The sequence below is a fragment of the Carassius gibelio genome, chromosome B8 (genome assembly GCF_023724105.1).
Source record: "Carassius gibelio isolate Cgi1373 ecotype wild population from Czech Republic chromosome B8, carGib1.2-hapl.c, whole genome shotgun sequence".
NCBI classification, from domain to species: domain Eukaryota; kingdom Metazoa; phylum Chordata; class Actinopteri; order Cypriniformes; family Cyprinidae; genus Carassius; species Carassius gibelio.
The window spans coordinates 25437769-25454428 of record NC_068403.1 but is presented as its reverse complement, the minus strand read 5'-3'; the positions used below and the strand labels follow the sequence as shown (position 1 = coordinate 25454428).

The following is a 16660-nucleotide window of genomic DNA, read 5'->3' as shown; positions in this document are numbered from 1 at the left end:
CGTCAGTCTCAGCAGCGCTCCGTCCGTGGAGGATGTTTGTTTTGTTGTTGTGGGTCAAAGTCAGGGCAGATGATTAGTTTCTTTGAAAAGTGTCCACACCTGGATGTTTTCTGGCTGATTCTTGAAAAGTATTCAGTACGTATTTGTTCATTCTCTTTTAATAGAATGTTTTAAGGATTATTGTTAGTTTAGGACTGAAAAACACCTACTGCTAATAATTAATATTATTACTGGAAAATATAAGGATTCATGTAATGCTAGTAATATTCCAAGATGAACACTGAAGCAAGATGCTGGACTGAAGAAAGGTTCTTGGGTTTACTTGATTATCCGTACATAATATTAGTAAAAGTATCATTGCGTTGCATTCTATGTTTTGAAGCTACAAAACTAAACTAAGCATTTCTATATCAATACATATTATTGAGAGATATAGAGTAAATTATATTTATATATGCCTATTTTTGTTAAGTTTGTGCCTCTATATGAAATAATGCATGCTTGGTTTGGCTCTGATTTGAATAGTGTCTGTGTGTGTTGGTGGTTTTTGTTGGCATGGGTGTGACTGTAGTGAAGTATAAGATTTGAATACACTGCCTCGACTCTAGTCATTGTTTCTGCTGTTGTCATGGATGAACCTGCAGTGCTTGTCTTCATCAGAAACATTAGATCATGTTGTTAATAATAGGTGTCCTAGATGTCATTAATTAAATTGCTGTGCCAACAGCAGGTGAATTAAAACAGGGTCAGGTGTCAAACCAATGATGTGGGACAAAGCTGGTCTGGACCCACAAGCTACTTTCCCTTTTCTGTTAAATATTACTCAACATGTCTTTATTTGTGTATCCATTTAATGCACTTCAATTTGTGTGTGTGTGTGTGTGTGTGTGTGTGTGTGTGTGTGTATAGTTTAATATGAAAGCTATTTGCAACCCAGTCTTTTTTCTCTCTTTCTTTCTTTTTTTTCCTTATTATGCCATACTTTTGAGTGAAAGAGGATAATCAGTAAGAAAAGAAAATAAGGACAGGGCTTGACTCTATCATTGAGGAATTGATTGGATTGTGAAAATTCTCATTATGAATAAAGAGAGCCTGAAAAATAACAGGGCTTCATAACATCAGCTTAAAAAAGTCATAGAAAGGTGAAGCAAGTCATATCATTTTGATTTGATGTTGATGAAGGCAAACGTGTGTTTCTTCTATCTGAGCTAAATGATGAATTGTCCACAGTAAGACCAGTACTCAGAAAAAAAAAAAAAAAAATGGACCTCCGGGTCTGTTTTGACGTTTGATTTCTGAGGAATGTCAACACTAGCTGATGTAACACCTTTTATGTGAGTGTGTGGTGCAAGTCATGAATCACTGGCCTGAAATGACGGTGTGTTTTGAGGAGTAATAATAGGTATCATGAACATCAGTCACGTCAGCCAGTGCTCAAGAATCTCAGTGATAGGGTTTGACCGCATTCAGAATTGAATAAATGCATAACTAATTAATTACACAGTGTCTATTATCACTGAAAGCTATTTACTCTAGCTCCACCAACCTCTGACTGTTCACGCCAGACAAAATGAAGGCAGAAACCGTGTTGTGGCCAGTAAAGGGACATGTGCCTGGGTTACGTTTGAGGTAGGGCTGTCATGATATTAGATTTTTTATATCGTGGTTATTATGGCCATATGAATTTACAGTATGGATATATCGTGATATCTATAGAAACCTTGGGGGGGAGGGGGTTACTTTGTTTATTGAGTTTTTTTCACCTAATGAACATAAGGATACTGATAAACGCAGTTCACAAGACTCTGGCTTTCTCAGTCTTCTTTGAAGCTCCTATGAAATAACAAGAGAGAAACAGTATGATGATTAATTATTAATGGTAACACTTTACAATAAGATTTAATTTGTTAACATTAATGTAATAACTAACATTAATGAACAATGAACAATACATTTATTACACACTTCATTGATCTTTGTTAATGTTAATAAAAATAGTCGATCATTGTTCATGTTAGTTCACAGTGCAGTAATGTTTACAAACACAACTTGTGATTTTAATAATGCATTAGTAAATGCTGAAATGAACATGAAATAAGATTAATAAATGCTGTGGAAATATTGTTCATTATTATGTTATTTATATATGTTAACTCATGTAATTAACTGATGTCAACTAATGAAGCTTATTGAAGAATGACCACAGATGAGGCATTAAGTGCATGGCACTGCCACCAACTTCAACTCATACAGAGTTTAATGTAGAAATGAGGTCGTTCAGTTTTTCAAGATCAGTTTTAATTGTGTAACTGTAAATGGATTTGAACAAAATGAAATGATCAAATGAAATAGTAAAATTCTCAGGAAGTGACTCTCAGAGCGGTTCTGGAGATGTTGTTCATGTATGTATGTCCTCTTTTAGAGAGATGACAGATGCTCATCACGCGCTTCAGTATGTGTGTAGTAAATGAAACCATGCGTCTTCGCCATTCATTCACAGAGACACGCAGAACATACATGATTCATATTTAAATAGTTTTTTTTTTTTACTGTTTAATATTTACAGATACTAGTCCATATCACTATTTGATTTAAAGGTACAGGTTGTAGGACCTGCCACTAGAGGGCGCACTACCAAAACAATAACAATCGCGTGGTTTGATGACGCTAAGGAGCGTGGAATGATGGGATTTGTTGTCTTCTACCCAAAATTATCAAATTAATTGATTACTGTTTAGTCAGATAATATGAAAGCGATTACCACTTGTTCAACAAATACAGTCGTGTACATGCAAATACATTAATTGGGCATACATAGCAAACGTGAGTTCAAAGATTTGCGCGAGTAGATTACATACAAAGTTTTGTTTTACTGTTCTGATAATGAAATTTGTGCCGCATGCATTGTACGCATACACTAGTGTAAAATATACTAGTATAAAATACTTTGGGTTGTGGATGGTTTCCACTTTGACTGTGGAAGTGAGTGGATATGTCCTGTTATGTTTAATGAAAAACATTTCAAGAATATTATTTTGTACATGGCGGAGAGTAGACAGAATTTTTATTTTGGGTGAACTGTCTTTTTGAGGAAATGAAGTTGCTGAAGTTGCACAAATGTACCATGGGCAGTGGCGTCTCCCTCTTTCTCATGTTTCTCAAGTCTTTTTTAACTACTTTCATTTGACCATGAATATAGAATTTTGTTTGCCTGATTGTCTTTTTCACAATAGTTTCCAATAGTATCCAAAATCATGAACAGTTTTGTATACGCCTATTTTGAGTTTAAGTCCATTGTTTTGGCTCTGTTTACTCAGCGCCATTTTGCTGACCTGTTTCCACAGGAAGATCTGTGTGCACTGTAAGTGTGTGCGGGAGGAGCATGTGGTGCGCTCTGTGCCCGGACAGCTGGAGAGGATGATGATGAAGCTGGTTTCAGACTTCCAGAGGCACTCCATATCCGACGACGACTCGGGCTGCGCCTCAGAAGAATATGCCTGGGTGCCGCCCGGGATCAAGCCTGAACAGGTGAGCAGGCAGCATTCAGAAGAATCTATACATACAAAGACATTTTAGTGAAGTGTGCACTGAATGGAGTGTTTGCTCTGAATCAGCCAATCATAGCCTCTCTTGAACTCAGTCAAACAAAGCAGATGCTGTTTTCCATACAATGAGACATAATGGCGGTTCACACGTCAAGCTTCACTTTGGACAAAAAACATGTTGGTTGCCTCGTGTAGTTTTGATATTTAGAATTATGTCTTTTCCACTTTTTATTTAGTTCTGCCTAGTAACCCACTTGCTCAGGAAGAGGCTGTACTCATGTGAAAAGCAACCAGTCACAGTTTGTGTGTAGTTTTCGAAGCCAATGTAAAATTGTATTGTAAGTGTGGATTTCTTTTTAAGTATGTGCTTTTTTATTGCATTTTTTTACCTATCACATATTTTAGGAATCATCCTAAAGTAGGTATCAATTGAAACCTGTTAAATGTCACTCACATTTTTTAAAATAGACTTGAAAGTGCATGATCCAAAACTACATTTTTATCATTCATGATGGAAAACATTTTGTAACATGATTTTAAAGTGGGGTTTCAAAGGATGGAATTTGAGATTGTACGTTTTCAAGTGATATATCTTTTCTGATTAGTTCTTTGTTAAAAGATTATTATTTAATTTTTTTGACAAAAGTCAGAACTCCTGTTATGATGTAGGTTTTTGAGGTGCAATCTTGCCATAAATTAATATTACTTTTCCTACATAATTTTTAACCAAAAAGATTGGTAAAATATCTATTTAAGAGTCTCTTAGACCTTTCCAACGATATATAGTTTGTCATGATTAGATTAGGATTTAATTGTAATATAATGAAGTAAACGTAGGCATCCCGTATACGGGACAGGCTCACAGTTAACAGGTTAAGTCTAGCTAACACTGTGTCATTTTGGCCTAAATTTGGTCGGCTTAGACAAATTTTTAAAATCCTAAAATATTCCTGTAATCCTAGGCTAAAATCTGTAGTCTTTGATCGCTGGTTTGACATGTTCACCGACAGCCGATTAATGGCCATTGTCATCGAATTTGACCTTCAACAAAATTCTGGCAGTGCCAGACGATTTGGCGCACTGTCCTGCAGTGTGATGTCTCCTACGAAGAACGTCAAACTGTCTCTGTTTTTCAAGCCATTATCAGAATTAGAGATTTCTATAATCCCCATAAATTCCAGTGGTACCATCCTCCGCTCACGGAATTCATATGATATGTTGCCTTTGCTATATAAACACTGGTTGCCGCTGTTTTCATTTGGGTGTTTAGTGCATCTTACACGATTCTTCTTAAATACGCCACTATTCATTTAATTTTCATGATAGCCAACATTTCAGCCTTGTAATTCAGCTCGCAGTCACTAAACATGTATAGGCTGATAATGTAAAACTCCAGACAAGTTTTCTTGAATGCACCCGTTTTTTAACACGTCTTGAGACTGTCGTACAGTCTGAAATTAATACAGCTGAGATCCCACAGTTTGACATGATCATGTTCATAGTCTGACGATCAACAATTGTAAAGGACTATTTAAATTGAAATCAGAAACTGTACTTTAACTGTACCTCCCCTAGTGGGAGGTACCACGTGTCATATTTCCAGATTCACTTTAATATTCTATAATCAAGTTATTTGACAAACATCATTGGAAAGATCTATTTTGACAGACATTTATACCAGGGGGCTATTTTTGGTATAAATCTCACTGGAACCTCATTTTTTGTAATATCAACTTCAAATTTGGAACAGAAATTGATGTATAGCTTTGGTTTTACAGCAATTTTATATTCCAAAATATTTTTGAATATTTTATAAATGCTTTTCACTTTCAACAATCTACAGTTTGTCTTCTTTAATAAAAGAGACCAACCTTAGGTCTGTATTTCAAAACATTCATGAATTTCATTTCATATGCATTTTCACGTCTATGCTGCGGGGGTGAGAGTTAATTATCCGTGTTTGTGTATGTACAGGTGTATCAGTATTACAGCTGTATTCCAGAGGACAAGATTCCTTATGTCAACAGTCCAGGAGAACGATATCGAATTAAACAGCTTCTACACCAGCTGCCGGCCCATGACAGCGAGGTAAAACTGCTTACATCCTCACACTCGTCTCTGGATCCCAAACCAGCTGGGAATCCTGACTCTATGAACCCTACAGCCTGGTCTTAGATTCTGATCTGAAATCAGAGATTAATTCTAGCTTATGCACACTGAGTACTTATTTTTTATAGTAATAAGCAGTATGCAATGTTAATAGGGCTTCAACAACTAATCGATAAAATCTAAGAGAAGAGAGGAAAAAAAAATTTATGTTGTATATTACGGTAGTAATAAATAAAATAAAATAATGGGCATAAAATAGGCTTTTTTTTTCACTATGCAAGATATATGTTCTTAGGGTGCAATTTATGTTTTCATGAATTTCACCATCCATATTCACCTGAATTTACTGATGACATTGATAATGTCTTGAAAATGTGTGTGTGCAGCCTCAGTACTGTAACTCTCTGGATGAAGAAGAGAAGAAAGAACTGAGGTCATTCAGCCAGCAGAGGAAGAGAGAGAATCTGGGCCGTGGCATCGTACGACTGTTTCCAGTCACCATGACCGGAGCCATCTGTCAACAGGTAGAGAAACAGAGACACCACAGTGTGACAGTCTGCTGATCACATCAGCCCTGATGCTGCTTCTCACCTTGAAATCACAACTCACTGCTGCACTGCCCAGGGAAAAGAGTGCATACTTATCTGAGCGTCACTTCAGCTGAAGAATGGAGTGTGCATTGAGTTACTGAGCTGAAGAGGCTCTCGTCTGGCATGTGGCTTCAGGAAACTTTTGGATATGCTATGATCAATTCAAACTCCAGCCTGAGCCGAGCCAAGGCAGATATCATATGTACTAGATAAAAGCGCATACATTCCGTACATCCTCTGCTATATTCCAAGGGTTTTGCCACATTTCAACACCCATAATGCACTCCAGCTGATGAGTAGCTGCCAGGAGGGTGTGACTCTGTCGGGGAGAAGCAGTTTGTGTCATGTCTTTTTATGACCAGCTTTATTATAGCTGTTTATTATAGAGGCTTCGCTCTGCTAAATAACAAGCCAGTGCTGTTAAAGAGTGCTAGACATGATGTGAAGCAGATTTACCATTTCTGTTTGATCGCAAAATCACTGTTACACAAGCTTGAGTGGCTAAAAGTGGCTTAATTAATACATTACATTAAAATCAAGTTAAACTATTATTTAGCCTGGTATTTAAAAAAATAAAAATAATATATATATATATTTATTTATATATTTATTTATTTATGACTCATCCTGCATTTAATGTTTAGTAATAATAATAATAATAATAATAATAATAAATTGTAGTATTTTAATTGTACTAAATAATAGAAATTAAAGAAGGTAAAGAGATATATATTACTATAGTAATAATACTGTTGTACTGTAAAAAGAATGTAGTATTTAAATATAATAGTAATAATGATTATTTTACAGTACAATTAATAATAATAATAATAATTATTAAGTTACTTTATAAAAATGTATTTTGGATTGTAAAGTAAAAAAGTGGAGTATTTTTTTATTATTAATAATAATAACAATAATATTTATTATTATAAATAATTGTACTATAGTTAAATTTATTAACGTTCTTATGTAGTAATAATAATTATAGTAGTAGTATGTTACAGTACAATTTTAGTTTTGTTTTATTGAATAATGATAATAATAATAATAATTATTATTATTATTTATTAAAATGTATATATTAAATTAATAGACAATCACTATAGTAGTAATGCTATTGTCCTTTAAAAAATACATATACATAAACATACAAGTATTTAATAATCATATTTTTTTTTATTTTACAGCATAGTAATACTAATTTATTAAGTTCATTTTTTTAATAATACTAATTTATTAAGTAACTTTTTTTAAGTTATACAAATGAAAAAAAAAAATAGAAATACTACTACTTTACTGTAGAAATGTAAAAAAAATTGTGCAGTACAACAGTAAAATAACAATACCAATGTCTTTGCTTTTTCAACTATATAACTTTTATGTCATATTGTTCTAGAAGTCATAAAAACTGCAGTGATCAGGAGATTTGATGGGATCTTTCTCTGTTCCTGCGGTTCTCCTCGTTTCTGTCTCATTCCTGCGGTCATGTGGGAGCAGCCAGTGCTTTCAGAAAATGCTGAGTTTCCACCGTGTAATTATGAGTTAAAACTTTCTAAATGTCTCTTCCTCTCAGTGTGGCAGGCAGATCTGCGGCGGTGACATCGCGGTGTTTGCGTCACGAGCGGGTCACGGCTCCTGCTGGCATCCTCAGTGCTTCCAGTGCGCTTCCTGTAGCGAGCTGCTGGTGGATCTGATTTACTTCTATCAGGACGGACACATCTACTGCGGCCGGCACCACGCCGAGCGCATCAAACCCCGCTGCCAGGCCTGCGACGAGGTCCTCTCTATCCCTGCTTATCACACACTTCATATTTCACTCAATCTGTTGGGTTTCAATATCTGAATTTGTTGGAGGCGTGCTTATCACACACGTGCAAGACACACTGAGCCTCAGGTTCGAATTGACCAAAATAGAATTTGATTCGGCCCTGCATAAATGAGCATTTAATATATTTTATTAATTATAAAATAAAAATAAAATAAAATAATGATAGAATGGTGTCATTTTAGTAGGGGTGACCCCGAATAGTCGACGAATCGATGCTTCAAATTAATATTTTAAAGTGCGTGAATAAATCCAACCAGCCCAGTGGATTTATGTTTCATTTTCCATAATCCGTGACCGACAGAGAAGCATCTTGTCGGCAGGGATTTAAAACTTTACCAAGACTCAACCTGACACAGACAGAGACTGTAGGGTAAAAGTTTCATTTCAGCCGGTGTATATATATATATATATATATATATATATATATATATATATATAACGTGGATATATTATTTACCTGATATAAGATGCATTTGGTTTTGAGTCAAACGCTTTATTGTAGTACTACGGTGAAATCTCTTCAGCGCACAGCGCGAGCAGGACAAACTACAATGCAGAATATTAATAACTGAGACTATTATATACATACTATTATAATGAGAAGACCATTATACTAAAACGTTGTGAATTTTTAGAGTTTAGCTGCCGTGTTTCTGCACATTGGAGTTCGCATTCAGAGCCCCACAGATATATTCATGAGCATTCATTACAATGAGAGCACTATTGTAAAAAAAATAAATAATAATGATTATGATTTTGCCGACGTTAAGTGTTAGCTATCTGTTCATCAAAACATAAAACATTATTTACCCCGTTTATATATGCTAGATGTTCGTTACACATTTTTCCTGTGTGTTAACATCAGTAATTATGGCTGTCAAATGTCTGACTTGACTCAGTGTATTTTGCCCCGCCCCAAAAATATGATTCGACTATCAGTTAAATATCGGCAAGATTCGAAAATTCCGATTTGACTACGAAAATCCTTAATTGGGGACACCCCTACATTTTAGTGACACTATTATAGTTTGTATTTTAAATTAGATTTTATTAAGATTTTTTTTTTTTTTTTTACGTTTTAGTAATTTTGTTCTGCCTTTTTATTATACTTTGTTTTTATTTTATTATTTCAACAAAACAAGAAAAATTTAGATTTTTGTTTTATTTTTTTTATTTTATTTCATTGAATGTTTATTTTATTTCAAGGATTCAACATGCTTTTAGTTTTAAGTAACTATAATAACTCCCAGCCCCTCATTATAGTATTCAGTATTTAATAACAGTAATTCATATAATTTAAACACTATTTATTTCACTATGAGGTTGGGGGGTGGGGTAATTTAGTAATTTAGTTTTTTAATCTGAGCAAACAAATGAGAAATGTTGCCTTTGCAAGTAGCTGTTTATATGGTTTTTGTTTCCAGTTAATGTTTAATGTTTAAAAGTTAATGTTTTTTTTATTTACATATCAAAGATGTCTTATATAGATTTATTTTTAGTTCACTAATAATCCTGCTGTACTAATAATAAAATCTATACTATTTTATACTATTTATGAACTGAACTAATAGAGCTGTGCATGATTTACTGAGTGAGTGACTTACACCGTGTCTCGCTCCTCCTGTGGTGATCAGATCATCTTTGCGGACGAGTGTACGGAGGCGGAGGGCCGGCACTGGCACATGAAGCACTTCTGCTGTTTCGAGTGTGAGACGGCGCTGGGCGGCCAGCGCTACATCATGAGAGAGAGCCGGCCGTACTGCTGCCACTGCTACGAGTCTCTGTACGCCGAATACTGCGACACCTGCGGAGAACACATCGGTGAGAGCACACTGGGTACCAGCACCAGAGTACATGGACATGACACACAGCTTCATTTACAGCCATATGACTGCAAATGACTGCACAGATACTATTTAAACTGAACTGAGCTGGATGATGACATCACTGAATTCAATGATGAACTGCCCACCTGCGCCCTGGTGTTATTTTCACTGATGAGAAGTATAATGTAGCAGTTTAAGCTTAGGTATTTCCTACAGGCGCAGGGCAGTGTTGACAACCGCTTATGCGCTCCTTAATTCAGACACATTTGTCTGATTATCCCTTACATGTCACGTTTATTTTTCCAACAACAAATATTTCCTATTTAATAGAGTGGAGGAACTATGATGTCACTTTGTAGGTGAAATCCCAGAAGCAAGTTAGCATTTTAGCACTTCACAGTCTCAGATTCAATGGGTTGTTGAATGGGATTTTGGTTGAATCCCTAAAATAAGGTCCTTGGTTCACACAGACTTTCGTTCTACAACATAAAACACACCAGTTACACCCCACTCGAGATTTTTTTATTCTGTTTTCCTTTAAAAAGATGGTTGCTAACAAGTTTGTAAATGGGACTACAATAGACATAAAACGTCATCATGCTGAACAGTTTATCAATTTATAATAGTTTCCAGGCATGGTATAATCTGTAATACAGTTAATAGTAGAATAATTGATTAATCGTTTCCTGCAGTTTATTTTGGTGTTCGATGCTTTTTTGTTTTGCCCTGAAATGCAACAAGTCTTCAGATGGAAGATGCTCGTTTTATCACTTTTATAATTCGATGCTCGTTTAATCACTTTTTTAATCGTACCATATCCAAAAACTCGCTCACTCTGCTGTTATTTAATAGAGTAAATGCACTATAATTGTATAATACATTTTATTATATTCATATCAATCAAGGATTTATTTAAAATTCTGACTTTTTTCTTGCAATTCCGGGATTATATCTCACAATTCTGGTAAGAAAAATCAACTCGTCGTTCTATCTTTTTCTTTTATAATTCCACACTTTTGGCTTTTTTTCCCACAGAATTGATAAAATCGCAATTGTTGACTTGAATAAAGTTATAAAGTCCGAACTATATATAAACATGCATTTGCAAAAAAAAAAAAAAAAAAAGTCTGAATTTTGAGATAAAATAGGTAAATGTTATGTAAAATGTTATAGGTTTAAATAGTATTTCTTGCATATATTGTATTTCATGCTAATACAATATGTCGCCTATATGGATATTATACTATATAGACCTATTGTTTAAATCATGTTTATGCTTTAAAATAGGGTTATCATAGCAGGTTTCATCCATAGTCTGTCCATTTAAATGTCTGCATTTAGCTTCAAATAGCATCTTTGACGACAGTTTTATATAAAAAATTATTGACATCCAAAGGCACAACAATAATTTTTTCTCTTATTCCTTGAATTTTACCCGTTTCCCTTCACTGGTTACCAGTGTTTTTCTGCCACCACTATATGCGCGCAGCTGCAAGTGACATAACTGGGACGTCCGCTCCAAATTAGTCTGTAGAACGTGATTAATCTGACCTGAACCTATCTGTGCAACTAAATGAATTTAATCAACACCTGCCAGCCAATCAGAATCCAGTATTCAGACAGGATAAACAATGCAGATTTATTTTTACAGCTGCCTTTGCTCATATTTATCAAGGGTGCCGATATCAGTGGAGGGGACTGTAGATATTTACATTACAGAATTGAGAATTTAGGGGGAAACTTATTATTTATCATGAACTTATGAAATGTATCATGACATTTAAGTCTAATATAAAAGCCTCAACCTTATAATAATCTGTATTATATAATACCACCAGAACATCAGAAGCTGAACGTTTGGGATCAGCAAGGTTTTTTTTTTATCTTTCTATTCAAATAATCCTGAAAACAAATATCAGCTTCCTCAAAAATATGATGCAGCAAATCATGTCAGAAATGTTTCCTGAGCATCAGCACAAAACATTTATTTGCTGCGCTGGCCACTTCCCATACCATGAGCACATTTCTTGATTGTTTTAACCTGAAGTTGTTTCTGTGTAAATGACAGCATTGCTACAGATGCAGAAGCTTCCATTCCATTCAATGATGGCAGTAAATAGCTCTGTAATTACAGAGCAATGCTGTGCTTCCTGATTGAAGGGTTTGACTGTCTGTCTGCAGGTATAGAGCAGGGTCAGATGACGTACGAGGGCCAGCACTGGCACGCGACCGAGGCCTGTTTCTGCTGCGCCTGCTGTCAGCTCCCTCTGCTGGGCCGACCCTTCCTGCCTCGCAGCGGACTCATCTTCTGCTCCCGCTCCTGCTCGCTCGGGGAAGACCCAGACAACTCAGACTCCTGCGATTCTGCCCTGCAGAGCAAACCAGTGTCACACAAGAGCATTCAAGACCAGCAGCGCACATCCACACCACGGCCACAGGAGGGAGCCAGCGTCAGAGCTGCCAGCACAACAACAGCCAACGGGGCTCATGTCACACTGGGCAGCAGCGCTACATGTGATTATGCTTTTTTTTCTCAAAACAAAATAAATAAAACACACAAAATTCAGGTGCATCTCACAAATGCTTAGCAAGAAATAGTACAATTCTGAGTCAATAGTAAAAAAAAAAAAAAAAAAGAACAATTAGAAACTTTACTTTTTCCCCAAATATTCTCATTGTTGTACTATGTCTTAATGTTTTATTTCTTTAGTTTTGTTTTTAAATTATTATCATTAATTCTTATTTTTAATTAAAAAAAAAATGAAGAAAATAGATATTCTTCAAATAAGAAAGTGGAGTACGGTAGTATTTTTTTCTCTCTCTCTTTTTTAACTTGGAAAAAATCTAATCGCAATGGTGATTAAACATAATTAAGCCGTTTTCCTCCGAAAAAAAAATATCATAACAGTTAAATAAAATTAATCTTATTTTAATTGAAAAGTATAATTTTATGTATACGTAGTTTCAAAAAAGGTTTGCAGACGAGGTGATCAGTGTTTAGGTCCTAAAATAGCTTTTCTTCATTATTACTATATTATTATTATTTATTTAAATTTTATTCAGCATGGATGGATTACATTTATCAAAAGTGTCAGTAAAGACATTTATCATGTTACAAAAGATTTCTATTAAAAAAAATATGCAGCTTTGCGTCACAGGAATAAATGACATACGATATTTAATTAAACAGAAAATGATTATATTAAATTGTAATATTATTTCACTACAGTAGAACTATTTTGTATTAAATAAATGCAGCCTTGGTGATCGTAAGAGATGACTTCTATCTCAAAAAAATGAAATAAAGTAATACAACCTTAAAAAAAAAAAAGAAGAAAAATTATCCACTTGTTCATTTTGCAGGTGTCCTCACCTCTTTCCATCCTATACCCAATGGCCAACCTCCACCGTATGATCAAATACAAACACAACACTCACAGCTCTGTCCAGCAGCCAATGACAGGACGGCATTCGTTTGCAAGGACCAATCAGGCGTCAGCAAACAGCGAGTGACTCACCGGCCAGACAGTCTGGAGTTTACGGTGGAGCTGAACGGATACGCAGAATTTGGCCCTTTTCCGCCGAGCTGCACGTCTAGAGGGACTTCCACTGCAAAGGATTGTGGGAACATCAGTTGTACAGGTATGTTTGTTTTCACAGAGTCAGATTCAGTTAAGCTATTTATCATACCTGAAGCTGTATTTCTTCCTCTGTCATAGGGATTTCCTCTCAGCTGGAGTCTTCAGATACCTTTGACGATCTAAATGACTCCGACTCCTTCCCGCCTCCTCCGCCCCCTGTTTTCTTCGATCCGTCTGATTCCCGGGCCGCTGTCACTGAAGCCGAGGACGCCCCTGCAGCACCGGTCCGCGGCAGCACCGCCAGGGTCAGCTTCAGAGAGCCAATCAGCTGCAGCTATTCAGTGGAAGAGGAAGAGTGGGAGGAAGAGGAACAGGTGGAGATGCAGAGAAGAGAGGGAGAGGAAGAGGAGCAGGAGGAAGATGGAGAGGAAGTTGAAGGAAGTTTGGGACACAGGTTGCGTTACTGCATTGAAGTACCATCTCAAATGGAGCTGCTGGGTAAGATCATAATGCCCACTGAAACAATGTGCTATTATTGTAGGGTATTAAACAGCTAGTATTACATGCTAATAATCAACTAGTTAACAGTGATAATTGTTCCTAAACTAACATTTTACCAGCTTATTTAATGTTTCTAAAGTCTCACTGCATCACAGTTTCCACAAAAAAAAAAAAAAAAAAAAAAAAAAAAAAAAATATATATATATATATATATATATATATATATATATATATATATATATACTAAGGAGAATTTTTTTTTTTGAACAATGGTAAAATCATAAGTTTTTTTTGATTGCTGAAGATCATGTGACACTGAAGACTGGTGTAAATATGCTGAAAATTCACCTTTGATCAGAGAATAAATTAAAGTTTAAAAGATATTTAAATAGAACACAGTTATTTGAATTTGTAGTAATATTTCATAATAGTACTCTATTTTTTGTTTAAATAGATTAAGCCTTGGTGAGCATAAAATACTTATTTCAAAACAAAAAATTCTTAGGAATTCTAAACTTAAATTGTTCTATTATTCTGTAGTGTGTATGTGTGTGTGTGTGTGTGTGTGTGTGTGTGCGTACATGCTGGATTTTTGAAAGCAACGTCCAAAAGCACAGCTAAATGAAATAAGATTTGTTTAGTTGGACCTTTGAATCAAAATGTAATTTTAAAAAAAATGTATTTAATAAATTAGGGGAAATAAATACAAATGGCTTCAAACCAACATTTGGTCCCAATCTGAGCTCCTTACTAGTTTCTGAAGGTTTAGCATCATGTTTTGCATTTATTAGAAAAGCAGAAAAAATCATACCCATTCCATATGTCATACCCAACAAAGGGGTCTAATATTTTTCTGTCCTGTTTATGGAAAGTGCAAGTAATGCCTTAATAAAAAAAAAAAAAAAAAAAATCGAAATACTTTCCTCGTGGCAAAGCACCCGACGAGGTTGTGTAACTAACTATGCTTAAAGACAGGATTTCCCAAACATGGGTCAAATAATTATTTCAATAAAAAGTATTAAAATAAACCGATTGGTCTGTGAAGTCTTATTAAACCTTGATTATCAAGTCGTGCATTATTTTAGGAAAGACACTTTTGTTGAACATCATTAGAACAAAGCTGTTGGTGCACTTAAAGTCACACATTTCATTGTTTACAGTTTTTTTCATCCAAATTCTGGTTTGGACAGATGGATTCAGTGCTGATGAGGCCAGACTGAAACCAGAGAGACAAAACAAGAAATTCAAGAAGTTTATCATTTCTTGATTGCTTCAGGGTATTGTTCACCCAAACAATAATTCTGTCAACATTCACTCACCCTACAAACATGCATGACTGACTTTGTTCTGTAGAGCATAAAAGATGAATCTCTGAGGAAAATTCTCACAAATTTTCATTATAATGAGTGAACCAGCGCTAGGGCTGCACAATAATGGTTAAACTATTAATCACAATGAGTTTGCTCAAAAGAGAGAATGCCAAGTTAGCCTGGTGTGCTTATAGATTTAGTCTCACACTAACACTGTGAAACAAAACAGACTGGCTTTATGACACTTTTGAGTGGAAGATCTCAATAGTCTGTAAATTTGCCAGTGTTCTTCGCTCTTCAGCAGTTTTTCCATAATGTAGAGAGAGCATGTGTGCATGATTGCCAGGTTGGGAAGATTAAAAGTTTGGTTCATTGAAAAACCAAAATGATGTCATTAATAACTCCCCCTCATGTCGTTCCAAACCCGTGAGACCTCCGTTCATCTTCGGAACACAGTTTAAGATATTTTAGATTTAGTCTGAGAGCTCTCAGTCCCTCCATTGAACCTGTGTGTACGGTATACTGTCCATGTCCAGAAAGGTAAGAAAAACATCATCAAAATAGTCCATGTGACATCAGAGGGTCAGTTAGAATTTGTTGTAGCATCGAAAATACATTTTGGTCCAAAAATAGCAAAAATTACGACTTTATTCAGCATTGTCTTCTCTTCTGTGTCTGTTGTGAGAGTTCAAAACAAAGCAGTTTGTGATATCCGGTTCGCGAACAAATCATTCGATGTAACCGGATCATTTTGAACCAGTTCACCAAATCGAACTGAATCATTTTAAACGGTTCGCGTTACCAATACGCATTAACATAATGGCGTCATTGGCGATGATTGCCTTTCATTCAAGCTTTCAGTTTACCCGCGCCCATAACACTAGCACAGAATCAGTTCAGAATCAATCATCAAAAGAATCAGTTCAGTTCAGACGCTCTGTGTGTCGGTCTGCTTCACACTGAATCACACATGCGCAGTATCATCAGCTCCTCGGATCTCAAATCGGACGCGTCTGACAGAAACGGTTCTTGACTCTTGAACGAGTCAGTCCATTGTTCATTATCTGGTTCGGCTCGGTGTTCATCTTCAGTTCTCTCTTCACATCTTCAGTTCTTTCTTCACAGCAGTTCAGTCAGTGTACTGTTTGAGTAAATGAATTACTCCGGGATATTGGTTTGTTTTAACTCAGAGGGAGTGTCAGCCACATTAAACAAGTTAACAGCTTAATTCATCTGTGGATTAATGCGTATTGGAGACGCGAACCGTTTAAATGTTTAAAACGATTCAGTTTGATTTGGTGAACTGGTTCAAAAAGATCTGGTTACACTGAATGATTCGTTCGCGAAGAGAAGACAATGCTGAATAA

General features: G+C 35.6%; 1 protein-coding gene across 2 annotated transcripts in view; it reads left to right on the top strand.

The window, feature by feature from the left end:
- Positions 1–16660, top strand: part of LOC127962869 (prickle planar cell polarity protein 3-like) — a 59896-nt gene that overhangs the window by 39332 nt on the left and 3904 nt on the right. The window contains exons 1-9 of one of the 2 annotated variants that reach the window (XM_052562467.1): positions 11–135; positions 3345–3528; positions 5520–5633; positions 6041–6178; positions 7821–8024; positions 9710–9896; positions 12083–12415; positions 13265–13543; positions 13621–13980. In XM_052562467.1, coding sequence (XP_052418427.1) covers positions 3418–3528; positions 5520–5633; positions 6041–6178; positions 7821–8024; positions 9710–9896; positions 12083–12415; positions 13265–13543; positions 13621–13980 — 1726 coding nt within the window. In that variant the 5' untranslated portion in view covers positions 11–135; positions 3345–3417. Of the gene's footprint in view, positions 1–10; positions 136–3344; positions 3529–5519; positions 5634–6040; positions 6179–7820; positions 8025–9709; positions 9897–12082; positions 12416–13264; positions 13544–13620; positions 13981–16660 lie in introns of those variants that run through there. The other variant, XM_052562466.1, reaches the window with a different exon arrangement.